Source organism: Leuresthes tenuis, unplaced genomic scaffold (assembly GCF_036924035.1).
Source record: "Leuresthes tenuis unplaced genomic scaffold, fLeuTen1.0.hap1 SCAF_11, whole genome shotgun sequence".
Lineage (NCBI taxonomy): Eukaryota > Metazoa > Chordata > Actinopteri > Atheriniformes > Atherinopsidae > Leuresthes > Leuresthes tenuis.
In genome coordinates, this window is record NW_027325365.1 from 24,551,756 (window position 1) to 24,579,018 (window position 27,263).

The 27,263-nt window shown below is 39.2% G+C and overlaps 1 protein-coding gene across 2 annotated transcripts in view; it reads right to left on the reverse strand.

The window, feature by feature from the left end:
* Nucleotides 1-27,263, reverse strand: part of il1rapl2 (interleukin 1 receptor accessory protein-like 2) — a 421,604-nt gene that overhangs the window by 148,183 nt on the left and 246,158 nt on the right. For both annotated transcript variants that reach the window (XM_072396229.1, XM_072396230.1), the window contains exons 3-4: nt 10,415-10,584; nt 7,494-7,597 (exon numbers count right to left, since the gene is read on the reverse strand). In XM_072396229.1, coding sequence (XP_072252330.1) covers nt 7,494-7,597; nt 10,415-10,584 — 274 coding nt within the window. The remainder of the gene's footprint in view (nt 1-7,493; nt 7,598-10,414; nt 10,585-27,263) is intronic.

Sequence of the window (27,263 nt, forward strand, 5' to 3'; positions counted from 1 at the left end):
GGGAGAGGTTCCGAACAGTTTTGCTGCTTCATCGCAGAAAAACTGGGCATCAGGAAAGGGTAACTTCTGGTCTTCAATAGAGAATCATGACTGCTGTATTTCTGACACAGGCAGTCTAATAACACAGACGCTACACAATCAACTAGCCAAAACTCCGTCAATGAGTTGGCTAGCGACACAAGTCACCTTTCTACAGCCAATCAAGAAGCCAAGCATTTCAGTTGGAAAATCAGAACACCTGCCAGCTTGCCAAATCGTAGTTTACAAACCAACTAACCAGTGACCCTCCCACATTTGTAGTCCAAGATGTTACAAAATAAAGTAAACATTTATCTGCTTAACTACGCTTGCAACTACAATCCACAAAGTCATTATCCTGGAAGCCAGACAGCTATTCAGCCAGACAGTTACTCATTTTACAAAAAACCTTCCATCTAATGTGATGAGCTGAGGTGGATAATGGGCAAAACTAGAAGCATGAAATGTCTCATCTGACACTACCTCGTTCTCTATCTAACACTTATTATTCTGTTCTCTCCATCACATTGCTTTCTGTCTTTGTTGTTCCTCATGTCGGATATTTTTGAGCAGGAGCACAACTTTACAGGTCGCAGTGTGACCTCTTGTGCAGCTCTGCAAATTGTCAATGCGTCCCTCTCCAAAGTGAAGGACTCCTTTATTTCCTTCCTCACAGCAGTAAATTAATGGAAAAAACATTTCCCTTGTGCTGAGCAGATAACAAAAACCGACACTCACCAGGGCACTTGAGGCCTCTAATGAGAGCAGAAACAGATTGAATACATGTCAAGTTAAAAAAGGACTGTCTATGTTACATGTACAGCAAGATTCTGACTACTAACCTTATGCTAAACATTCAGATACTGCAAATGTAGTGTTTACATTAGTTACATGTGAGATATTCATTTAATATTCATGTTTCAATGTGTCTAATCATTGTGCATTTAACCCTACACAACTGTAATGTTTGCCCTCATCATAAGTCTTATTCATATATATATATATGTGTGTATATTAGAAGAAAATGAGCATTACCTTGGTTTCTTTCTCACCCTAAAAGAGTGCTCATCCTGTTCTGGACGTAACATTGTGAAAGGTGTATACATGTCTACATATTGCAACAAAAAATCTGAATACTCCATATAGCTTAACTCAGTTATCACTTACCTCACTCAGGTTCAGTGTTATAAGAAAATCCTGTTTACATGGCAGTATATTGGAATATTGTTGCACATGCATAACTTTTGTGGTGAGTGTGACTGAAGGTTCCAAATAACAGCCTCATAGTTTCAGACTTGAGCCTTGGCACACCATATGAACCATGGGGTGCACCTCCCTGCCCTGATTGGCACCTCACCTCTAGGCCCTCGTTTCAACACACATGGAATTTAACATGTGAATAAACTGATTGCACTGCTTTATTCCTCTGATTAAGGAAAGCCCACATCACAGGAGTCCTATACCAAAAATATGAAGCCAAAAACTCCAGAAACGGTTTCGGCCTAAAGCAGAAACAACAGACGAAGTGTGAGAAGCTCAGTGTGCAGTTTGTGTTTTTCTAGATGGTAAACATTTTGCTCTTCAGATGGTCTGGGTCTTAGCTGTGATTAGTTTAGCTTTATTGTCATTAATCCTTTTCCGATTCTTATGAGTTATTATGACTGCTGGCTTCCACAGGCAAAACACTTACTATTCATACTGTAAATTAATGACATCTGTGTGACACTTGCTCCAATGGGCTCAAGCATGGATATATAGATCCCAGTCTTCATTTTTTCTCCAAGATGTAAAAGAACGTCTCTTGAATGCATCTGAAAAATCATATTAATTACCAGTAAGAGGGCTCCCCAGTTTGTCTCCTCAGCCATCTTTAATAAGTTTCAGTCCTCATTGACACACCCCCTGGAAGCATTTCCTGTTCTCCAACTCTTGAATTTGCCGTGCTGACTTAGAGGCAAGTAGTTTGAACTTTCTTTTAGCGAATTTTAGGTTTAGAATTGGATTTTTCCCCCCAAATGATTGAAATATCTGCTTTAGCCATTTGCTTCCTGTGACAATCTCTTTTCTTGCACTAATACAATTCACACATTCAATTACTTTGTTAGCTGAGTACAAGTTAATTCCCTCCAAACTATTTGTGAGATACTTTTTCCTGATCACCAAAAGAAAATGTTAATTGGTTTCATTGTGTGGATTTATGGGATTAGGTCACCATTCAAATCGCTGAAATCGCACTTCAAAGTAAGCAAATTTCCACACATATTCTTCATCTTTGTGTGTGTGTGTGTGTGTGAGTCTTCTTGACCCCCTCGAACAGAGACACAGTGTTCCAGGATGGACGTTTGGTGAAAACTCTTCCCTGCGCATGAAAGCTGAAAGGTAAACTGAGAGCTCTTTTTCTCTGTGTATCAATTTCCTTCAAAGTGTTATCCGCGTGTATGTGTGCACTGCTGTCTTTATCAAAGTGTGTATGGAGCCTCGTGGACAGTCGCTTCATGCCTAGCCCTTGCTGAGGTCCTTTCACCTGCAGAGAAAATAGATTTTTGCTTTTCTTTTGCTTCTATCATTTCTAATTGTTTATGTATTTAATCCTCTGCTTTCCTTTCCCTTATCTTATTGTTTAATTCCATATTTTCTCTTTTATTTTCCTTCTGTTCTTCATTTTGTCTATATACCCTCTAACCCCCCCCTGCAATTTGACTACTTTCTCCATGACTGTGCCTTTACCCTGTACCTTTTTCTCCTGGTTAGCATCTCTGTCTCTGTACTTAATGTGTTCAACAATGTTATTTTGCATCATTGTCACCTTGGAGGGAATGTCCCTCAACATTTAAAGTGGGTCCCCCTTAGGAACTGTAATGGTTTTTGTAGGTCGGCTCCTCTTCGTAGCTAATGCAAACTTGCACACTACAACATTCCCTGCGGATCTGCAGTGGTTAGTTTCTAAACTGAAGTCTATCCACTGCAGAGGTTGTGGAGAAGCACTTCAGCACACCTGACAAAATTTAATTTAAAAAGAAAAATTCAAATGTGACTCATTGTACAGCTACAACCTCACATAGCTTCAATGGATTAACCAGGACTCATCAGTAGTAATGCACCAACTCTTGGCCAGTTCCCATTACGTTTTTTTTTAAAAATTTTATTTAAAAGGTCTGACCTAGTCTATTCTGATTTTGATTTTGGCCATTTCGGATTTTCTGAGAACAGTTCACAGGGTCTCATCTCACTGTCACTTGAAATCACAAAATGAAGTGCTTGAGGTTATGGGACAAAGCCATTAGTGCAGATAAAATCCATCTGAAAAGAAAGCACAGTATGTGTAAAAACTGACTGCTTATTTGAGACTATATTTCAACAGGTGGTTTGTTTGGCATGAACCACCACTGAACATTTCAGGAAAAGCACCTTCAGGTTTGCTTTTTTCATTGCTTATCACAGTGAAAGACAGCCGATTGGTTGGTGGCTGATAGCTGGCTGAGTGCTCAGCTTCTTTGACTTCTTTGATATGATACCCTTGGGCAAATTGGGCATATGTCAAGTTGAAGGTGCTAGTTAAAGTGTTGGATTAAAGTTGAAGTTCCAGATACTTTGGTAATAGTTTGTTTCTGCATGATTATTGTGTCTTTGAGATATTACTTATTACAAAGCTTTGGGTCTTTCTGACCCACTCAGTGAAAACATTCCACAACAAAAGCATGCTTATGTGTCAGTATGCACGGCTGTTTGTGTTGCTGTGCACATGGTGTGCCTGATTCTCATCTGCCGGTCACGAGTCATAACCGGTCATGCCAGAAATTGTCTGATTCCGGACAACCAGCAAAGCAATAGGTGCACCCCTGCTCATCATTTCTCTCCGGTAATAGACAGCTCCACAGTGTCATTATCTTTTAAGAGAGGAGACTGCAGCCTCGAGAGTTTTTACCTATTCTCATCCATGCCCTTTTGTAAGTGTCTGCATTTTGGTTGGAATAGCAAATCCCATCTCATGAAACAAGAGGCCTTGGCCAGTTCTACATGAATGTGATTACAATAATAAGAAATGCCAGGAAGAAATACACGTAATCCATGTACCGTAAAACTGATGAATTATCAAACTATGTGTCCAGTAATAAATACCATTTCTGAGTTTGTCACACCACAGACATACATTATTAAAGAAATTGCCAAGCATACATCATCTCTAAATCAATATGCCACTTAACAGAATCAATCACTAAGCATAAGCCATTAGTAATTTAGAGCTGGGTATGTGCTTAGCCTCCTAGCGCTATAGCAGCACAAGTTAGAGCATTCAGCATGGTTCCTCTCCAGATTAGTCCACTTCTTTTATATCTCAAAAGACACATCACCAATGAGCCTGTGTTGTTCTACTGATTTTGGCATTCAGGAAAGATAAATTTGTGTCACTCAGTCCAGAACTAAAGGATTAGCAGGATGTAAAAAGGAATTTAGAGAGAATAAGATTAGCATTCGGTTTGTGTTAGGATGATAGAAGAAAGAAACAGGAGCTGTGGAATTGTAGATGGGTTTTAAGGCCTCTAAATCAAGGAAGTTGAATGTACGCCATCATTTGCCCCTATGCTGCCTCTCCCGATCAGCTCTATAAAGCATCTTGCATACAAGTAGTGTTGATTATTGAGGAAGTGCACAGATGACTTTCCAAAAGAATGCAGGACATGTGAGATGGCCATTACAAACACAAATACACATTATCAAAAGCAAGTACATTCCCAGACGCACAGTCCTTTTAAGTACAGCTCAGCTCACTATGTCATGAACTGTACTAACACAGAAATTGCTGAACACAAAAAGATTAAATAGTGTATCCACAATTCAGGACAACAAAGTTCTCAATTTGTTCCATAGACGAAATAAAAGATTTACAGCTGTAAATAAAAGACTAACAAAGTCACCTTGATGTGAGCCCCTATCTTGTGAAGTACGGTACTGTGGTATGTTCTGACTTTATTTTTCTCATCGTTTTTGTCTTTCAGGGGCCAGAAGTGACAACATCTGGACAAGAAGGTAGAGCTGAAGAGCTGGATGTATAAACTAACCAGATACATACGTATATTCAAGTGCAAATATCCGCAGTCTGATCAGAAGTAAACGAGGAGTCAGTCCACTTAAGTTGACTTAATATTTTAATTGAGAAGAATAGAAATCTATAGGTACAAGACACACTTTGAAGTCAACTGTCAGCTGACTGAGCTCTTAGGGACTTGCCTGCTTGTCTACATGTCTGACAGTGGACGAGTATGTCAATTTTTTTGGAACAATTGATGTTCTTTTCACATTTTCAGTGATTCAAAGCAAATCTTTCCAGATAAAATGTAAGGCCTTCATGACAGACTACTCTTAAATGAGATATTGCAGACAAAGATGCAATGTCTCACCACACTGCGATCCAGACTTGGGATTTAAAGTTTTATTTGCATATCCAACGAAAGAGCTGTGATAGCTGTCAACATATAGTTTTACACTTACTCATCATAACCTTTGACTTTGCATGTTGATGTTATTCACACCCCTAGCAGATGTAGAGCTGCGTTTGGATGGAATGTTTGTCAAACCTTTGGAGTTATCTTATATTAAAGACTCTTCTGATTCCATTTTTACACACAAGAATCCACCAATTTACTTTACAATTTACTTAGTCGAAGATTATAACTTCCTGTCTGTCTCTTCAACTGAAAATGTCTGATGTTTTTATTGACCTTACATGGATCCAATACCACCACATTCCACAAATCTGATCTCAGGCAATAAATACATTTCAAAATACAGTTTCTCCGTGGTTTTTACAGCATGTTGTTGCATATTCTAGATACAACCTTCAAGTAATATATAAGATCCAGTTGGTGGCTTCCCACTAGGACAGGAGCTGATTTGCCTTTCTGTGCATATACGTGTGTGTGTGTGTGTCTGTGTGTGCTAATAAGAGGCCCTGAGACAATGACAGACACCAAGCCCTAATTAGGTTGTCATGCTGAGAAAGCGAGGGAAAGACAGAAAGAGAGAAAGAATGGAAGAGAGAGCTTATTACGGAGGGTAGGTGTCAAGCTCTGTCAGGAAAAGGTGGGAGGAGAGCAGAGGCGAGGGAGGATTGAGGGGGAGGGCGATGGGGATGACAGGGGAAGGGGGAACCGGGCGCTGATGGGAAGGAACAGGAGCGGGAATGGGAGTAAGGAAAATAGAACTGTGGAAGGATACAGAGAAAAACAGGAGGTGGGGAGAAGGAGGTGTGGAGGATGGACTGGTGAGATGAACGAAAGGCAGAGTAGGTGTGGGTGGAAGAAAAATGAGTGGGAGGGTGAGGCTGATGGTGGAAAACAGGGAACAATAAAGATGGTGGTATCAGATGCAACAGAGGGAGTCAAGTCTTCTAGATTTCTTTTTCATAACTGTGTCCACTCTGAATATATAAACTAACTTAAATTTGAGATCATGGGATATCACTGCAGTAATCCAAAAGAGATTTACACATACAATTATCCACATGTCATTTCAAAACAACAGCAAAAAAAAAGAAAAATACAAAAAAAATCACATGCATTAGCCAGACTCGCCCGAAAGTGTTAACTGAAATAATTTCACTCAAGAGAGGAAGTGAGGCTTTTGCAATTGGCTTAAGTGTTTTTCATTTTTAGGAGTGTTTTACAAGAAAGCGTCAGCGGTGTTCTGGGCTACAAAGCCAACTGGTCTGCATAAGTTTGTGCGTCTTCCATTGTAATTTCAAACACATTCACACACAAACACATTTCCAGAAAGGGTCCCGTAGTATTCATGCTAGTGTCTGAAGTGGTGCCGACGTACGTACTGTGTAAACACAACTTGCTAACCTGGCAATGTAACATAAAGCTGGTAGAGCAAACACACTTACAGTGTAAAAATAACAAAAAGGGAAATATTTCTTAATGTTGAACAGATCTCAATAAATAGTAAAAGGTAATGGTTAAAAAACACAAAAACACTTAATGCACTCCTGTCTGAGTAATTGTCCCAACCCAAAATTTTGATGGCAAAATTACAGAATAATTCAATTATTTATCTATGTATATATTGAATTTTTACGTTATGAAGCATAAAAGTTCACATCCTTTTTATTTATGAAAAAGAGAGCTCCCCTTTGCCAACGCCACATGATGAATGAGCTCTGATTCAGGTCGATCTTGGCATGCAGGTGAAAACCCTCATCGTGTCATTTAATCTCATGACGCAAATGCGTTTGAAGATAATCTTCAACATGAAATGTGCTTTGTTTGGTGTACTTTGACCTACAGCTCCCATGTGGTGAGGGGAGCTGTATTGGTGTGATATCCACAAAGAGTTATCAACAATGCATCAGTGTGACCCAGAAATTATCCTGAATCCTACTTCCTCAGATAATCTACGTTGTTGTTACAGCCTTTGTACTCTGGGGCCGAAATTAATCCTGAACAGCTACGTGTAAAGTTGTGCAAACGTGATACCTTAGAACACAAGTGTAGAATCCGTTGTCTTCCAATTCAGCGGATCGGAACCAAATGGAGTCGTCCTCTTTACTCAGCCTGTGGCCTGAGAATATGATGGGCTCCTAAAGGATACATCACAAAGACATTATCGGTTATAACTTTGAAGGAAACAGTATTTAGACCATACTGTGTCTACAACTGAAATTCAGGGGATGATAGTCATTATACAGTTGGGGTTTACAGTTTAAATAGAAACTGTCACCACCTGAAATTGACAAAGGTGATAAAATCACTTTCTATTCAAATATAACTATTAATTCTGGATAGAGGGACACATTTTTATTAAAGCATACAGTATGCAACCACAGTATAATTTATCAGTCCTTCTACCTTCTGTGTATCGGCACCAGTGGCTGTGGTTCAGGAAACAGAGTGGTCCTGGTGGTCCACCAGTCATAGGGTCAGCTGTTTGATGCCCAGTTCCCCAACGTGTCAAAGTGAACCCCACAACCCCAGATGTGCTCATCTCTGTCTGAGTGTGTGTATGATAAGCGTTGTATGTGTAGAATATGAAGCACAGTGTGCGAACGTCTAAAGAACCCTTTATAAAATGTTTCCAGAGGATCCAGCCTGGACATACAGGGGCTTTAGAGGGGCATTTACCAGTTGGGATTACTCAGCCAGTCACAAACAGATGCAAAGGAAGTAAAGACAGCTGTAGACAAATATGTGACGACTACAAGTATAACAAATATAGCAGCTTTCTGCAACATTTAATTTTGGTAATGCTGGTCAACAACCGTAAAAACTCTGGGGTTCAATCAGACTGAATACTAATACATTTCAGATCAGAATAAAGAAAAGAAAGTATGAAATAAAAAGGCACTAACAATTTACTGAATGTCAGGACTGAAATTTTCCTGACATTCAGTATGTTGTTAATCATGCTGACTTTTTGTGTATAATCTGTAGAGAAATAGTATTATTCTCAACTGAACAAGAAAACATGTAATACAAACTCTTTTCCACATGTGGAAAATGATGCAGGGTTTAAATGTGGGATTGTCTCCTGGTCACTTCCCTTTGTAGGTTTTCAAGGCACATCCAGGTGGGAGGAGGCCCTGGGGCAGATGCAGAACTCACTGGAAGGATTTTATAACCCTTCCAGCCTGGAGACATCTCAGAATGCCCCAGGAGGAGCTGGAGAGTGTCACTGGGGAGAGGTATGTCTGAGTGTCCCTCTTGGACCTGTTGCCATCCCATACCCTGACCTCCAATAAGCCTTGGATAATGGATAGATGGATGGATGGACTGTCTGTGCGGTATGGCAGCCCGCATTTTTCCCGAATGATGACATAGATGACATTGGGAAATGCTATGTTTCTTAGCATAGTAATTTAAAATGAGCTAAACTAATGGTAGATTTCACATTCAAATTTGAAACTCCTAGGTTGTATTTTCACTTTAAAAGGTTACTAAGAACACTATGAAGCTTTATTGGCTGCTGGATGGGATTCTGCATCATATTTAGATTTTTACATGTAAACCCTTCTATTCATGAGTTTTTATATTTTTTTAAATTTCAGTTAATTCCAATGGTAAGTGGTCTAAACTTTTGTAACATATCTTAATCAATGCCTTACGTCTTTCAATGTATTTCTCATTAACCTGTTCTCACACACACACTTACACACGAGTGGCAGTGGAACTGATTTGTGAAGCCTGTCATCTGTGACTAAGAAGCCTGCCTGTCAAGGAAGGAATTATTTTCCTCTCAAAACAGAATTCATGAACCTCAACGTGATTGATGTGCCTTGGTTCAGTATGATGGCCAGTGTCATTGCATTGTCTGTCATAAATATCAGAGTCCGGGATCTGGGCTATTCAGCTTAATTAAATATAGCAGGCCTATAGTTTGAGATTTAATTAAGCTGTTAATATGCTTATTCTAGTTTCAACTGTAATGAAGCAACAGTAATATTATTTTAAAAAACTTTTGTTTAAATCAAGATCTTTTTTCTTTGCAGAATATCAGCAGCTCACCCTGCGAGCCTCACATAATCAGTTGATATGCAACAAAAGTGTACAGTAAAATAAATTCAGTTTATCTGATGTTTTCATCTTGTGTCAGACTTGAATTTCCATTAGTACATTTGTCCATGTTTTTCTTTATTTCCTTCCTTCCTTTCGTGATCTCATTAAGTAGCCTTTCAACTGTCTTTCTTTTTCAACTTGGCAAGAGGTCCTCCATTCAATACCAACAAAGGTTATTCACAGTGTCCTGTAAAGTGCCGCCCTTCAACTGGCAGGAGCAAAATTTGAGCATATCTACTTCAGAGTAGATGTCATTCTCATGTCTTTTGTTTACCAAGCTACAGTCCAAATAAGAAAGAAGGTTGGGGTTGGTAGGCAGGTGGATGGCCCAGCTACGTGCAGCACTTCGAACACAAAGCCTTCAAGTGTCACAAAATCAAGACCAACATATGAGAACTGATTGGTTTTCTTTGTTTGTTTTTTTTTCCATTTCAAATTACATTCAGTCGATAACACAACGCCGCTTTACTGAAACACCTGTGTCACTTCCTGGTTGAGTTATAATAATATAATATTACTATAGTCATGGTTGCCATGGTGGTAACATATTGTATACAACCATGGTTGCCATGGTTGTATACAATATGTTACAATAAAACAAGGCAATGACATCACTTGGTTAGAAGTGAAACTACTTTTTTTGGGCAAGAAAACAATAATGGTTAGGGATAAAAAAAAACAAAAAAAGGTCACTGTCATCCTCAAGGACATCATGTTTACACTTCACATGCAATTGCTCTCACAACCACAAGAGGTCACATATTCTTCAAATTTAAGTCGTATCTACCTGCATGAACATACAACCCACAGGCAAGTTTTGGGGAGGATGGTTACCTCCATCTTACCTCTGCGTCTCCTTTGTTCTTGTACCAGATGAGGCGTAGCTTGGCGTTGGTGGCCATGGTGTAGTTGGTTCGTATGTAGCTGTAGAACAAGGCACATTTGACTCGAACAGGCTCACCTGCCAGCACATGGTACTCCTTCAGATCCACTGACCAGTCTATGCATCCATCCACTGAAAGAAGAAATGAGAAAGAGAGAAAGAAATATTTATTTTGTGTTTGTGTATGCATGTATGTACAGCATATGCAAAACTGTAAAACCTTAAACTTAAGTAAGTTAGGCAGTGACATCATCAAGAACATTTACATGGGACTTTGTAAAACATTAAAGACATGTTTTAAAGGTACTGAAAAAAGAGGATGTGAGAAAGAGAAAATTTCAGCGACAGGGAGACTGTTTTATCGGCTTTCTTTGGCAATATTTTGCTTTATCTTCAAGACAATAAAAGATGAGTGTATAATTCACAGGTGTTTGTGTTTTTTGTTTTGAGGAGGAGATGCTAGTAAAGCAGAAGGTTATAACAGTTACACAGAGAACATCTATGGACCCCCTAACCCAAACTGAGGGACTGAAAGCAATAAAAAGGAACATATATGAGTTGCAGTTGAACGTCTTGTAAAAAACTTGATTCATTCTATATTTTCCGATCGAATTCTTACAGCCAACACAAATAATCCTCTTACATTTCTCTATATAGTGGGATTCTTGAGCCTGAAAGAGGAGGAGAAAAAAAAGTAATAATTGAAGAACAAGTGGGAGGGGTCATGACAATAAAATTGTTTAAAAAAAAGAAAGGGTAGTAGACCAAATGAAATGGAAAAAAAAGGAGAGAGGAGGAAGTGTGCTGTAGGTGAGACCAGGTCAACTGGAACGAACAGAAAACAAGTTGTAGATGAAAGACAAGAAGGAACTGCTGGGACTTATAGGTCAACACAGAGAATGACAAGGAGCTTTCCGAAATGGACATCTCTCCCCCTCTTCTACTAAACCCCAAATGGTCTGTGGCTCAGATAGACAGTAGTAGTAGTGTTTTAACTGTCACCCTCAGGCACATTCCACAAGGCCTTCCCTTTGAATTCCAGCCTCTCGCCTGCCACATCAGAGCCTGTGAATCTGCCTCAAAATGCTTCCTTTGTCTCACATTTTTTTAGTTTTCCTCTTGTTTATTATGAAACAACCCACAATTACCAGTGTGTGTGTTTTCTGAATATGAACACATAATGTGCTCTGAATAAAATCAAACAGTATCAGAATGTTTGCTATAATGTTACCTTTCGTTTTCTCTCTTGCACTCGAGTGACCTTATACCACAAATGTCATCTTGATCTAGGCGTATGGCTTAAAACTAACAAACCAAAAAGATCAAGGTGTACCCCAATAACAAACCCTGGATGTCCAAGGAAGTCAGGGTTCATCTGCAGCAGAAGAAGCTGTCCTTTAATTGTGGGAGACCTTCTGAACTTCAAGCAGCTAATAGAGAGCTGAGAAATGAAATTTCATGGGCTAAACAGAAATACAAAACCAAAGTAGAGAGCAAACTAGCAAATAAGAACCTTTCCGCTGCCTGGTCTGGTATGAAGACAATGGCAGGCATAAAACAGACGAAGGGCACCTGTCGATGGTTTCGGGTCAAATTGTGATCCAGCCAGTGCTCTCAATAAATTTTATTTACAATTTGACCAGCTTGACTTCAGTGAGGAAGTTAAAAGTTTGAGAGATAATCTTAAAGATGACCAACACATGACCAGTACCAGAACAAAGAGAAGGGGAAAAGTGCTTCCTCTCTCAAAATAAATAAAAGCCTGGATCTGACAAAATAAGTGGAATCTTACTTAAATCATGTGCAAAACAACTGAGTCCAATCTTTCATCACATGTTTAATGTATTACTGAGTCAGCAAAATATGCCCAGGCTGTGGAAACAAGCAGTTAAACAGAGTTTATCTCTGTTCCTAAAGTCAGCAGACCAAAAACGTTGAATGATTTTAGGCCGGTCGTCCTCACCTCTCTTTTAATGAAATCATTGGAGAAAATTGTTAAGTCGGAGCTTCTAGGGAGGACTGCACATGCACTTGACCCCATGCAATTTGCTTACAGGGTCCACAGAGGCGTGGAAGATGCCACACTTACCCTGCTAAACCTTTTATTCAAACATCTCCAGGGGAACAAAACCCATGTTAGATTGACTTTTATTGACTTTTCATCGGCTTTTAACTCCATCCAACCTCACATTTTAGCCATGAGGCTTGTTGAGCACTTCCAGATAAGCCATAACCTGGTGGGTTGGATTTTAGATTTTGTAACAGATACAACACAAAGAGTCAAAGTGAATGGCATTTTATCTGAGTCGATATGTTCATCCACTGGCTCACCTCAGGGGCATGTTCTCTCTCCCTTACTTTTTATCCTTTATACAGACATGTGCAAGAGTGTCTATGAAAAGAGGCACATTTTAAAATTTGCAGACGATACTGTCATTGTAAGTTTGTTGCACAATAATGAATCCAACCATGTATCCAGTCTTAGAGGATTTTATCAGTTGGTGCGATCTTTCTTTCTTGGTGCTTAGCACATCCAAAACAAAGGACATGATTATTGATTTTAGAACTCAGGCTCCAAACCATGATCCCGCAGTCATTAAGGGCCAATCTGTTGAATGCGTGGACAATTACAAGTATCTTGGGATTATTGCTATTGATGACAAACTGACTTTTAACAAGAACTGCAAAGCAGTATGCAAGAGGGGACATCTGTTATCTTCGGAAACTGTTCCGTTTTAACATCGACAAAACTATGCCAACCCTATTTTATTGTGCTTTCATTGAGTCACTGTCATCTTTTGCCTTGGTGTCTTGGTTTGGTAATCTGTCACTACAGTACAAAAATTCCCTTGACCATATCAGAAAATGGGCTGGGCGTCTAACTGGGAAGCCTCAACTCACCATGTCTACTCTTTATGACAAACAGTTACAACGTAAAGCTACCTGTATTCTCAAAGATGGCTCACACCCTTTGCATGGTGAGTTCCAGCTCCTTTGCTCTGGCTGTCATTTTGTACCAACACCAATTGTAATGCTGAACAGTAAGACCCAGAGGTGACCCATCTTGACCATACTGAACAAACGATGTTGAAGCACTTTTTAATTACTTGAAAACTTGAAACCAAAAAGACAGCATGTCATGCTTTAAAGTAAAACCGCAACCAATTCAGACTTTAATGATTAAAAACCCAAGCTGGAGCACAGACTCAGTTCTTGTAGTTGAGGTAGGGTTAAAATGCAAATTATTATATAATTACAATTTTTCCGTGCCAGCTTGACCATACAGTGCCTTCCGAAAGTATATAATAGTTAACATATGGAAACAAATACTGTGAATGTATGTGTATATGTATTTATTTATTATATATAAGACCAGTAAAACTTACATAAACCCTGTAAAATGGGTAGGACACACGTACTTAGTCATCCTTTTGAATGGCTACATGTGTCTAAACTATATTGTATACAGAAAAAAATGTACCTAAGACCCAATTCTAAGGCTTTATGTATCAGGGCACTTGTAAAAAAATTGTCTGGTACACATCGTGTCTTAAAATGACGTAAATACAACCTCAGATGAAAAACAATGCAAACATGTTACACTGTGTCATTATTTATTTGATAGAACAAACCACACCCCTCAATTTAGCAGCTTGTAGAATAAGTTGATGTTATCAGTCTCTCACACTGTTGTGTGGAATTTTGGTTCACTCTTCTTTACAATGTTGCTCCGGTTCATTTAGGTTTGTGGGCATTCATTTATACATAGCTCTCTTAAGATCCCACCACAGAACTCAATCAGGTTGAGGTCTGCACTTTAACTGGCTCATAGCAACACCTTGATTATTTTTCAGCCATCCTGATGAACCCATCCTGGGTTTTATCAGTTTCTCTGAGCATTGCACACTCTAACCTTGGATTGAACTTGCTGGGACATCCACTCCTGGAAAGATTGACAGCTGTCTTGAATGTTTTCCACTTGTGAATAATCTTTCTCTCTGAAGAACGATGGACTCTAAATAGTTTGGAAATGGCCTTATAACCCTTCCCAGATTGATGGGCAGCAACAGTTGCTTCTCTAAGAGCATTGCTGATGTCTTTCCTCCTTGGCATTGTGTTAACACACACCTGAATGCTGCAGACCAGAAAACTGACTAAACTTCTGTTTTCATAGAGATGCTCAATTTGAGATGATTAGTTAATCAAGTGCATTTGATTAGCAGCACCTGGCTGCTAGCCTCTTAATTTCTGTGGGAGCAGTGAGGTTGAACTTAGTTTTTTTCCCCACACCGTTTTTGCATTTTGGCTTAGTTTTTGTTTTATTATTCAATAATGAAATGGTTGGACATTTGTGCCAAAGTTCTTACAATAAAGCATATATCACTAAATCTGACAACAGTTACACAACACCCTTCCTGAAGCATGTGCTTCTATAAAGGCAGGTGTAATTGCTATTTTTGAAACTGCCTGCTTTCTGTTTAGTGGAGCTATGTCCAGCTTCCCTGTTTTGTGTAATCTGGTTGATGTCACGGCTTCCCGATGCACTGTTAAAATTTGCCTCACCTGTGCGTTTCAGATGCTATAATTGATTCTGGTTGCAGATCGTCACCATGGCTACCACTTTAAGTCGTATAGACATGTTTTATCACTGCGTTGAACGTGCCAGGAGTAATTTGTGTCGAGTTAGGTCGCTGTCAACAACTGAAGGCTTCATTTCCATTAGTTTACTGTTCAAATTTACAGCCACACACTTAATTGGTAACATTTATAGATTTAGTGCTATGCATCAAGTCATATGGTGGCAGGAGAGATTTAGCATTGCTGCACACGCACACAGACACACAAGCAGATTCATTGCAAACACAATCACTCCCCACACACACTCAAATTAGTACTCATCCATGCTACACACACACACACCGTAATTTAATCACTGAAATTGCAGGTGGATATTAATAAATACTCACCATGTGTGTTTTTGCTCTAGTATGTGTATTTTATGGCTGTCTGTGGTTTTGCACGTGTATGACAGGTCTGAATGTTATTTGTAAGGTGTATAGGAAATTAAGTAATGAATAGGCCAGTCTGACTTGGTGGTCGTAAATTAATGAGCAGACTGAAATTGAAGGTGTGAGTGCTGTCTGGTCCCACACATTACACACCCACAGACGCGCGTACACACACTGACACATACATACAGGATGCACCAAGGGCTGCACATTAATAGAAAATCACATTAGTTTGCTCTACTTGACTAATGCCTCTTGTTCTGGACAATGTTTAACCCAGTTTAGACACAATAACACAAACACACACTCAGATGCAGGCTAAAACACATTAGAACAACGAGGCCATATGTAGCTGCGTGTCATAACGAGAACAAATTCCCAATCATTCATTTTTCGTCGCTTCTACATGTGCACATGTGCTAATCTGTGTGTGGGTGTGAGAGCGTGATGTGCATGTGTGTATGCAGGGTAGGGCAGCTGTGTGCGTCTGTAGACATATTAAGCTTGCAGGCGAGGAGTTAGCATGGGCACATATATCATTCCTGTCAGTTCTATCTGCTTATGGATGTTCCCAAATGGTTAAATGAAAATAACTTTGGATAAATGGCAACTCTCAGATATTGAAAAAATACAGAGGGTTGAAAGTGTTCAAATTTACACACATACACACAAGCAGAGTCCCAAACGCAAATGCAAAATGGTGCTTCTTGTGCTTTGGTCATTTTTCATGAGCATGCATACAAATGTAACAAACTACATTAAGATGACAATGAAATGGCAGTGAATTCATTCACACAAACAAAAAACTGTCACCTCTTTCTGATGCTGAAAAAATGTTTTACAAAGATTCTGCCTTTGGTAAAAGTATATCTTGTTCTGCCTTTTTTTCTGCAGGTTCTTCCTGCAGCCCTAAGTCATGTTCTGTTTATCTCGGGAGTCTGAACTTGGAGCTGGAAGCCCATCAAGGCAGACGGCCGCTCTACCTGAGTCTAGTTCTTCCTGTTAAAAGAAAGTTTTTCCTCTCCACTAGTGATGTGTCAGTTGCGAATGAGCCGATTCAAAGAGCCGGCTCTTTTAAGTGGCTCTTTAAGCCGGCTCCCATCGTTTTTTTTTTTACTTTTTCGCTTTCAGAAAAGTACCTGCGGGCGCTACGGGCGCTGGCTACAGGTGTCACCTGCATGCTGTGCAACCATTCATGTGAGGATTGACAAGGATCACCAAGCAGGGAGGGCAGGGGTTAAGATAAGATAGTATTTGGATGCATTTTCACAGTTCTGTCAATAGTTTAATTGTCCTATTTTAATTTCTATGTTTAGGTTTTTATAGGTATTTTCTATCTACTTTGTGTAGCAGAGTGGTTCTTCAAGCAAGTTAAAGAGTTACAATGGATATTACAACTATAAGTGCAATTGGCTACGGCAATTTATTGAAATACAAGTGATATATGTGTTCAAATACAAATCACAAGTCAAAACAGCGCTAAATTTGGCTGAATTCTTAAAAATGTTAACTTATTTGACATGGACAATGTCTTTAACCACTCTTAACCTCAGGTGTTAGTCATGGTTTTCTTTATGCCTAATCAGGTGAGAGAGGGTGAATATGTTCCTGGGTCTCATGTTGGGAGATGAGAACTTTATATTGTGTCACTTGCCTGCCCCTTCAGTGTCATTTATGCACCTCTTTCATGTTTTTAGCCAATTTCAAACAACAAAGATGTTTTATCACAGCTAGGATGATCCCCTGCCTTTGTTGCTTGTCTTTGCTTGCTCTAACTCACCAAAAATCACAGCCGCCATAGCAATGTTCCAGTGTGTGCTCTTAAACAGTATGCTGATGTGAAGCATAATATCTCAGGCTTGATGTGTAAATTTCTGCTGTTTGCCCTGCCGTTTCTTTTATTCACTCATTCAGCTCAATGTCCCCGAGTGGCTCAGAGACAGAATGACAATGTTTCCACCGTCTGTCTCTGTATCTCACACAGGAGAATAGCACAACACAATGCAGGCCCAAAAGTCCCACCTTTAACAGCTGAAAATAGCATTTATCTTAAGTTTGTAATGCGACATCTGCAGAACATTTGTCAAAATAGTATTATTACCATTATCATTTTGTGCTGAAATGGATGGTACATCCAGATGGATAATGATGTTGGCTCTGCTCTACTGTACATATAGTAAAATTAGATGTCTTCAAACTATGAAGAACGTTTAAAAGAGGCTCTCAGTTCTTATTGCCTCTTGTTGAGATCACTGTCTGTGGTGCCCAATTTCATATGCCAGGTGGAAAGATGGTTTTTTACTTCTTGTTGGGACTGATTACAAACTTCTTGATAAGTTATCATCCAACTCATTCTCTCATATCATCTGCATAGAAAAGAGGTTCAACTAACATGTTTCATTTATCTTTTTAAACTGTAAAAATATTCTTGCACAAAGTTCTACACTAATTCTGTGTTCATTAACATCCCACTGATGAAGCCTCATAAATCAAGTTCTCCACAACTTTTTGTTTCAATCACTTGTGGATCAACTTAATATTCTCTAGTTACAAGGCTGACATAGCTAGAAGCTGTAAGTGAAAACAGCTTTTCCCTGGTTTGTGTATGTGTAAAAAAAAAGTACAGAAATGAAGAAAAGTGCACATTGCCTCTATCAGAAAAGCTGCAAATTTAAGAAAAGCTGCAAATTTAACTTATTTGTCTTTTCTGGTGTGATGAGGTCACATGTTTGAAGCAGACACCTCCATCTGTCTGAATTGTCTTCCTGCTGAAACTGTGTTTTTCCTCCCAAGTATTTGGTAATGAGGTAATACTCGATTAACCAAAAAAGCCCTGAGCGAATGAGTGATTTGGTGCTGTGTATAGAACAGAAAAATTAATTTGGTTTACTCTTTTTATTTAGGTGAACTGTAAATACTGATGTGCTGCATATGTATTAGTTTTGTGATATCTTGTTCCTTTGATTTTTTTTCCTCATCCACAATGCTCAAGTCATTTATCCATAAAATAGAACATGAAAACTTAGTTGCTCCTCCAATCAATCCATGGTGTATAACTGGCGAAAATGTCTAACTAGTCATGTCTGTGCATTGCATAAAGACAAAGTTAAGCGCTTCCTTTAACTACTCAAAGGCTGATTCATTATCTTGTCAGATATAATTACAGTATTTTTTTAAAAGTTAAGTCTTCTTCACAGATATAGAAATGAATATAGTTAAACGATTATACCGAAAATGGTAAACAGGTTTTATTTCATTGAACAGAGTTATGAAGTTTGTGGAAGGTGCAGCATTTTTAGTTCAGGCCTGTCGCTCAATATAAAGCCCCTTAGAGATTCCAGTTGGTCTGCATGTCTCCAACAATCCCCTGCAATACCACTACAGCTGCTGCCATAATAATAGCTTGACCTGACCCACCTACCCGCACACACACTCACACACACACACACTCTCACACACACACACACACACACACACACAGGTAATGATCCTGACCCAAACAGGTGAAGTTAGACACGCACACGCATTGAAAAGCGAAGCATTCAGCCATGACAAGTAAGCACACAAACATACAAGTCTATCGCCACTGTAGGGCAATCTGCACCCTGGGTGACAGGGGGAGGAAAGAAGGAGAGAAGACAGTGTGAGAAAGGAAGAGAGAAAACAAGATTACAATGAGAATGAGTGAGAAAGAAGGAAAGTGTGTGTGTGTGTGTGCGTGAGTGAGAAAGAGAATTCTCGCTATGTGATGACGTTCAATTTGAGCAATTTCAGCCCACAGCCAATTTGATGGTTGCTCTTTTTATCTGAATATGTTTTATGAGAATAGACTTCAGTCTGGATAGAGTTTTCTGTGTATATGCGACTGCAGGACATTACGTTTTGTGTGTGTGTGTGAACTTGTTTTTACTGTACTGATGAGGTCCAAATGGCAGAGCCAGCTGGATTTGTGGAGTCCATCGTGTTTTATGGGGACCACATGATGGGCCCCATGGCCCCATATCTTAAAAGGAATTTTGAGGGTCAAAACTTGGTTTCATGGTTAGGCTTAGTTATTGTTAGGTCTAGGGTAAAGTTTTGGGTTAGGTATTTAGATGTTTAGGTTTAGGATAAGGGGATAGTGAATTAATTTTGCCAATGGTGAATCATTGCAAAGATAGAAAAACAAGTTTGTGTGTGTGTGTGTGTGTGTGTGTAGGTACAGATGAAAGAAAGCCATATTTGCCATTTTCAAAATGACTCCTTAAAATAAGTTGTACTTGAAATCTCCACACGCACACCAAGACACACACACACAGAGCAAAGCAATCCATTTTGTGCGTATGAATATGGTAATGCACGTGTGGGTTATGGCCTTCATTCAGTGTGATGGAGTTACAACAGCATCTATCAGCATACATGGCCCGTAGTGCCACAACACACACACACACACACACACCCACATCTAACCAACAGCCACTGTAAAACAGCTCAGCCTCACAATAACACACACGTTCACACACATACATCAGGGCTGAATAAATGGAGTTGACCACAATCTGCCCTCTGTCTAATGCTACCAAACAGACTGAAATTTATTCACTCTCGCATGAGAAAACACACTCACACAGGCACACGCCCCCCCCCACACACACACGCCCACAATGTTTTTCAAAACACTGTTGTTGGACAAACAAACAAACAAAAAAGAAGGTGACATTTATCAAAAATAAAACTGCTGCTGCAGAAACATTACAGTATGTGACATAACCTGTGTATTGTAAAGATGATTGAGTGTGTATGTTTGTGGGGACAGCGGGCTTTGCTGAATAATAACAAGGTAATAACAAGCATAACACACTGTTTTTCACACCCTAATGTCACTGAAATATAAAGTAACAGAAAGTGATGTACAAGGTAGCCATAACCTTTATTCTTCATGACGTCCGATACAATGTTACAAATCCGCCAGCCTTAATGACAAGAGTGCCTTCCTTGACTGCGACTCACCATGTTTGATGACAGGTCGGTCACTAATCTATTTACACTTTGACCTCACGTAAAATGTGTAAATATAAATGATGAGACCTTTTTTTGTTTTTTTTTAACAGAGGTGACAGTCAGCTGTTGGACTGAAATTCACATGGAAGAGGACCTCTTTTTCTCCTTCCTCTCTCTGCCTGGTCATTGGTCAGTTTGGACATTTAGGAAACCACAAACAACCACCACAAGGTGTGTTTGTGTTTTGTGCTATTTTTACTGCTTCCAGGGTTGGATGCCAACTCTCACACACTCCCATTATTTGGGATTTGTGTATCTTGCTTGTCTGTGCTTCTCTTTTCAGTGTTTTCTTCTAGGTGGGACCATTCATATCACAGCAAGTGGTTTAGAGAATCACCAAATGTTGATGGCAAATTTTCGTAGATTTTGTATGAAACAGATCAGGCTTTTCCATCCTTGTGAAAGAGCATATTTCATATTTGGCAAACTCTCAGTATCTATTTCCTTCCAAAAGAAAGTATTGTTGTGACACCACTTTATGAATTTTCTTCTCCATTACCAAATGGTCAGAGTGTCCCGGAACAGCCTTCGCTTTCTTTAAGAGAAAGAAAATGTGATTTGATTGGTCATGCTGGGAGGCAAGGCTCAGCACCATTTCCAGCTGAGTCATAGTCCGGCCATGGGCCTGCTGACACAGTCAGCTTGCGCCTCATGCAGGTGATTCATGGGAAAAATAACTTCATGGGTGTAGTTTGAGATTTTCGGAAATGTTTTTGAAATTATAGTTGCCTGCATGTTTTTTCAAAGCAGGTCATGAAACAGAAAGGAAAGTAGGTTGACCCTGATCAGGCAGACAAATGAACTGACAATAAAGAGGAGGTAAGAGAAAGAAAAGGCAATTGGAAGAAAATGAAGATGAGGGAGTCGTTTTGTCAAGAAGTACTTAATGAGAAGAAATGAGTCCCATTTCCTTGGGAAGCAGAACACATTGGCCTCTTATCAACCATAATAACTCCTGCTGAGGTACATATGGATAGATGAAGGGAAAGAGAGAGGAAGGTAAAGGGGGAGGAGGAATAAACTGAGGAAGCAACCGTAGACTAACTAAAACGAAAAGAGAAATTCTGTTAATGTTTCCTCATCAGGTTTCTTCTGGTTGAAAAATGAATGCAAATAGAAAAGGTTAAAAGGGGAAGATGTGAAAAAAAAAATACAAAAAAGTTGTTTGGGGCATTTGCAACATAAATAAGTCATTGTCAAATGAAATGTGGTTCACTGCTGTAATTACACTAAGAAATGAGATCATGACGGAGATGACTAATGATCCATCTCACATTAGGGGTGTTATTAGCGTTAGTGAATGAAATTTAGACCATTTCTGCCATTAAACCAAACATCTCTTGCTGCAGTCTACTCGCCTCTTTTCTCAACCTGACAAAAAAAAAGTTATGTTTTATGAAGTGTGACAGTTACAAAAACCTTTCAGCTTCCTTTATGAAGGAAAAACAATCGTCCTTCTCTTGGTGTGTGCGTGGAAATCTCCACTTCTTTCAAGCAGTGCGAGAAGAGTGAAAAAAGGAAGGAAAAATCAAAACCTTCAGAAAGAAATGGACTGACTTTCATGTACTAGCACTGCAGTGATGAGATGTTGCGACAGTTCATAAAATACATGCACTGGTCCATGGAAAAATCTCTCAATCGAGGCTCAAAAAATGGTACAATGGCGACATTTTTCTTCCTTTGTTCTCCACTGTGACACAGCTACCGTCTTTTCTGCTTTGTAGCAACATGGCAAAGTTGACAATTGAAATGCAGTGATATAGACATTTCCACCCTTGACCAGGGCCAAAAATTCTATACTGGGCCAAAGAAGGGGTTAGTAGGTTAGTAGTGTTAAAAAAAACCAAGCTCTCAAATGAGAGACCCTTTAATGCTCTTTTCCACCATCCTTTCACTTTTCTACTCTGATGCCACCTGCAAACAGTTAGTGTTAGAATTAATGTACATGGCAGGGTTTAGATGAGGGCTGGGTGATATGAGCCAAAATTCATATCCCAGCATTTCTACTTAATACGGATTGGGAATTCAGTTTTAACTCGGTGCCACATGCATAATGTCTCAAGCACTTTAAATTATCATCCAGAATTATGTGAAAATGATTATAGAAACCCTCTTCCTCAGTATTTCGCCATTAACTCGTTACCTATTCTCAACTTTTCACTTATCATTTTTGCATTTGAAGCGACAGAGTGATTTAATTTTCCTCTCTGCTACTCACACGAACATCAGCTGTCATCAATGGAACTTCATGAAGCATAGTCAGAGAAAGTACCGTAATTAAGGTTTGTTTAGAAGGCTGCTTAATTTTCCTGTGGATGCTTCTATGAGAAAAACAAAGAAACTAAAATGCTAAAAGGGTCTAAAGATGTCTAAAAGTCACTAAATCTATTTGGCGAAATTGTAACCCAACAAGAATTGTTGCCCTGACTGTACAGTATTTTGATCTGGAGTGTGTTGATTAAAAAGGGAAGTGGGTGGAGGGCTGAATTGAGGCACTTTGTGGAGCTCTATTGCAGTAGATTTATTTTTTTTGGGCTGTGAGTAATATAAAAATATGTGAGTGGTTTGCCAAATATATTTTGGCATCAACTATTTGCTGTAAACCAGGAAAAGTTTTAGCATGGGGTATTCCAAGTTAACGGAGAGCTGCAGCTTTGCTGGGCAGCCGCATGGAATTCAGCCACATTTTGTCCACGAATTAGCGACATGTAAGGGTGGTGGCTTTTTAGAAAGACAGAGCCTTTAAGCTGGCAAACAATGAGGAGAAGTTTTAAGCAAGTCCAACTCAGCGTGTTGCTAAGAAACACCGAGGGAAAGGTAGGGGCGAGGCTGCTCTGCCAGGAGAAAAACACGCAGGCTGCTTTATAGGGGACACAGCCAGGATTAGATTATATCAAATATATGCCTGGGGTTAGAAAACTACTAATTGTCATGAACTGCACAGTCAGTGTTTGCTGCTCCTGTCTCATGACGATACACTACCCTCCACAATACAACTGCCTAAATATTTATCATCTCACAACGTTTAGGTCTGGACTGTGAAACTATTTCACTACAAATACTACTACTTTCATGTTGGCAGGCTGGACAAATGTTCCTATTGCACATGCTGCAGTGAGACTGGGCTGGCTGTGAAACAGCTCATCTAAATAAATAGGATTGGCAATTAAATAGTAAAACACACATTTGTGAAAAATGCCAAAAACACTGCCAAAGAGAGGGGTACAAAACTAAGACAGCAAAAATATAAGAAATAAAGGACAATAATCAGAAATGTCCACTGGACTGTAGACAGCCATCCAATTAGACAACACATGGGCGGAGAGTATGCAATCAGATCAATAGATACAGTCACAAAAGAGACTCCCTTTTCTGACCCTGACAGAAAGATGAAAACGTCAAACTGGGGACGGAGAAAAAGAAAGAAGATAAAAGAAAGGAAAGAGTACTGCGATATTTAGAACATGTATGCAGAGCCATGCAGAGACATGTAGAGATGTAATCTCTTCCCACATGATTCTACGTATCTAATTGTGTTTACCACCTTAATTTAATGGCTGTTTTTCCTTATTTGTTGATCTCACATGGTTGTGTATCTTGGGGGTAATGAAATTTCCCCTGCGGCTTTATCATGATCAGCTGTAATCTTTTTAAAGATGAGCAGCAGGTTGCAGCAGGATGAAGAAGGTAGTGAACGTCTGTTCACGTGGGAAGTAATACACCATTTTGGTGTGTGTTGAACCACTTAAAGCAGTAAATAGAAGTTTCTGGGCCACAATGATATTGATATTTGTTATCATTATTGGGGGATCTTGATCCTCTTTGTGTGTGTGTCTGGACACACCACAAGAACTTCTTAGGATTGTAATTCGTAGAACACTTTTTAGAGGGTCCTTTTCAGCTCCTCCTGAAGAGTTAGAGCTTTAACAATATGTACTGTACAGTGATTGGTCCAAGTTTACAGTCATTTTTAAAGTTTGTGATATCTGTTGAGGAAAAAATGTTGACATTAGTGAAGAGTCACTCATATAAGCAGCGGTTCTTAACGTCAGGCTCTAAAAGCATAAGAGTAAGTACAAGGTAAACAGCAGTCAAACATAAACTAAGCTAACATTAGGCTAAAGTTTCTCTCATACCCGCAAATCAACACGAGACAAAAAAAGATGATTGACCACATGTTGTCACGCCTTAAATAATACAGATTTGCTCTGGGTTACATTTATTCCACTGCAGTGATGCAACTATACAAAATATACATTTAGCATATTGCATTGAAATTCTCTGTATTTGAAGGTAATTTTTTATACAAATTTGCTATATTTTAAGATATATATTAATGCATGCATGAGAGAGTTTGGCTGGGTTGAAATTGGAAGCCAGCAAATAAAAAACAAATCTAAGACTACAGTTGATGAGTTCAGTGTTCATTGTTGCATGACGGTGGATGCCAAAGTTATGACATTTCTAATATCCTGTTATCTCATAGGCCTCTGCTTAGCTCTGATTTTTTCCACACTCTGTACCACTGCAAGTGCATATTCTGGAGCAAATTACAGGAGCACCTCATATCTTTTAAACTGATTTATTGTCTTTAGTCGGGCAGTCCTTTGGTTGCTTTAACCAAACAAGCACTGGGAATGATTATCTTCTACAACAGGAAAAACTATCGCAATATCGTAAAAAAATTGTAAAATGTTTGATCTCAGATTTTGTTCCAACACAAAGACAAAAAAAAAAATGCAAATGATTAGAAAAATATGATCGTGGAACATTGGCAGACTTTACCATGTTTGAAGAAAACTCAAGTTCGCTACAATGAAACTTGCCTGAGTGAAAATGTTTGAAAAGCTCAATCAAAACGCCAGGCAGTAGGGGAAATCCTTCTTTTAAAGAATCTGAGTCAAACACGCTCTAAAAACGTTGTCCTCTGTCAAACTGCTTCTTTGTGTCGTTGGGTGTATTTATATATACACGTCTCCCGCTTCATCCATTTGTCACTGTGTCGATGGAGCGTGCCGCACAGTCACTACTGCATTTGTCAGTTCTCTAGTGTGTTACACACACACACGGTCCCCTTTGCTTTCCTCGTGTCTGTCATTAATAAAGAGAAGTAGCTGCACACCTGTTCACTGACAGCATCCTACAGAGAGAGGAGGAGAGATGGGCTAAAGTACAACTTGCTTTTGAAGAAGGAGGTATATTGCTACCAAGAGACAGAAATGAAGAACTAGTATGTAAGACTGAAACTTTACTTGTTTTTAGTAGTAGCAGTTTTGAGGAGTAAAATGGCCAAATGAAAGACTATTAGCACTCTCTGCATAGGCAGCTTCTGATCCAACCAGCTAATGCCGAATGAGTTGTTGCCCTCTCATTTAAACCAGTACCGGCTAAGCATCGGTCCGATCAGTCGCTGGCTTCAGCAATGATATAGCCTCTTGTTAATATGTATACAGCCTTTGGCAAGTGCTCACTAGTCTTATATTTGGGCTTTTTTTTCTGTGCCATATCACTGTGTGCTCATATTGATAAACTGCAGGGGCAGAAGAGATTTATGTGCATTTTCCTCTGAGCTTTGCTCTATCCAATTGAAAAAATGACCTCTTTACATTAATATAATGTCACCAGATAAGCAGTTGGCACTGTATTGAGAAGACCTATAGAACTAAACATTTATCTGAACTAACAGCAGCAAATGTTTCTTTACTATTTGCAATTTGATCTAACTTTATTTTTCTTCAACAATTACTCAAGGCATCAAACTACCTAATAATATATATCATTAAAATGTGGCATTTGACAGCTGAAAGGCCTTCAGCACTAAACGTGTTTTGCTTTGATCTGATTGTCTTGGTTTTAGGGCAGATGTTTTTTTTGCTGGCTCTTCCAGGCTCTTCCAGGCAGAAAATTTCCTCTGGGAGAAGTGGAAACCGACATAAAGCTAAAAAGACATTTAATATTGGGCTTGTATTTGCTGAGAGAACACAATAAAACATAAGGGACTGGATAGTGTAGAGGTAAGATTGCCATCTTTCATGTAGGTGACCTGGGTTCAAATTCCCTGCATAAAAGGTACTACCTCCAGTAGGTGTCCTTCGGCAAGACCCCCTTACCCTACCTGTGTAAGTCGCCTTGGATAAAAGCGTCTGCTAAATGCATAAACATAAACATAAACATATAAACGCTCACTTAAATGCACCAGGTGTCAAATATCACATGAGCACTGTAGCTCTGTCTGAATGGTCTTATCATGTTCGGGTAAAGTCAAAAGGAACATTTTTTTCATGAAAAAAAAAAAAAGTTTACTGAGCACTTAGGAACACCAGGGTCCCTTTTTTGCCTCTTTCTTTGGATTCTAAAAAACAAAATAATCATTTGATATTCTGCTACATGTTGAGATGACAGCTTCATTTTTCCTCTTAAAAACCTTTCAGCTGCACATTCATTTTTCCACATCAGCTGGATTCAGACTTAGTGGCCCATTGAATTCTTTACCATGTCCATGAGACCGTTTTGATGTTTCTTTTCTTTTTGACAGAATACATTTTAATGCTTAAAATAGCTACTAGTAGGTGGTAAACTGTTACCATTATAGAAAGTAATGTAGATGGGCAGCGACAGCAGTGCTCAGAGGATTACTGATTTGCCCCAAGAAATGGCAAGAAAACATGACAAACACTCTGGCACTATGACCACCAATCTGAGGACTGGTCAAAGAGTCTTTTTTGCTAGAGCGGGTCCTTAACTGAGTAAAATAACCCAGAA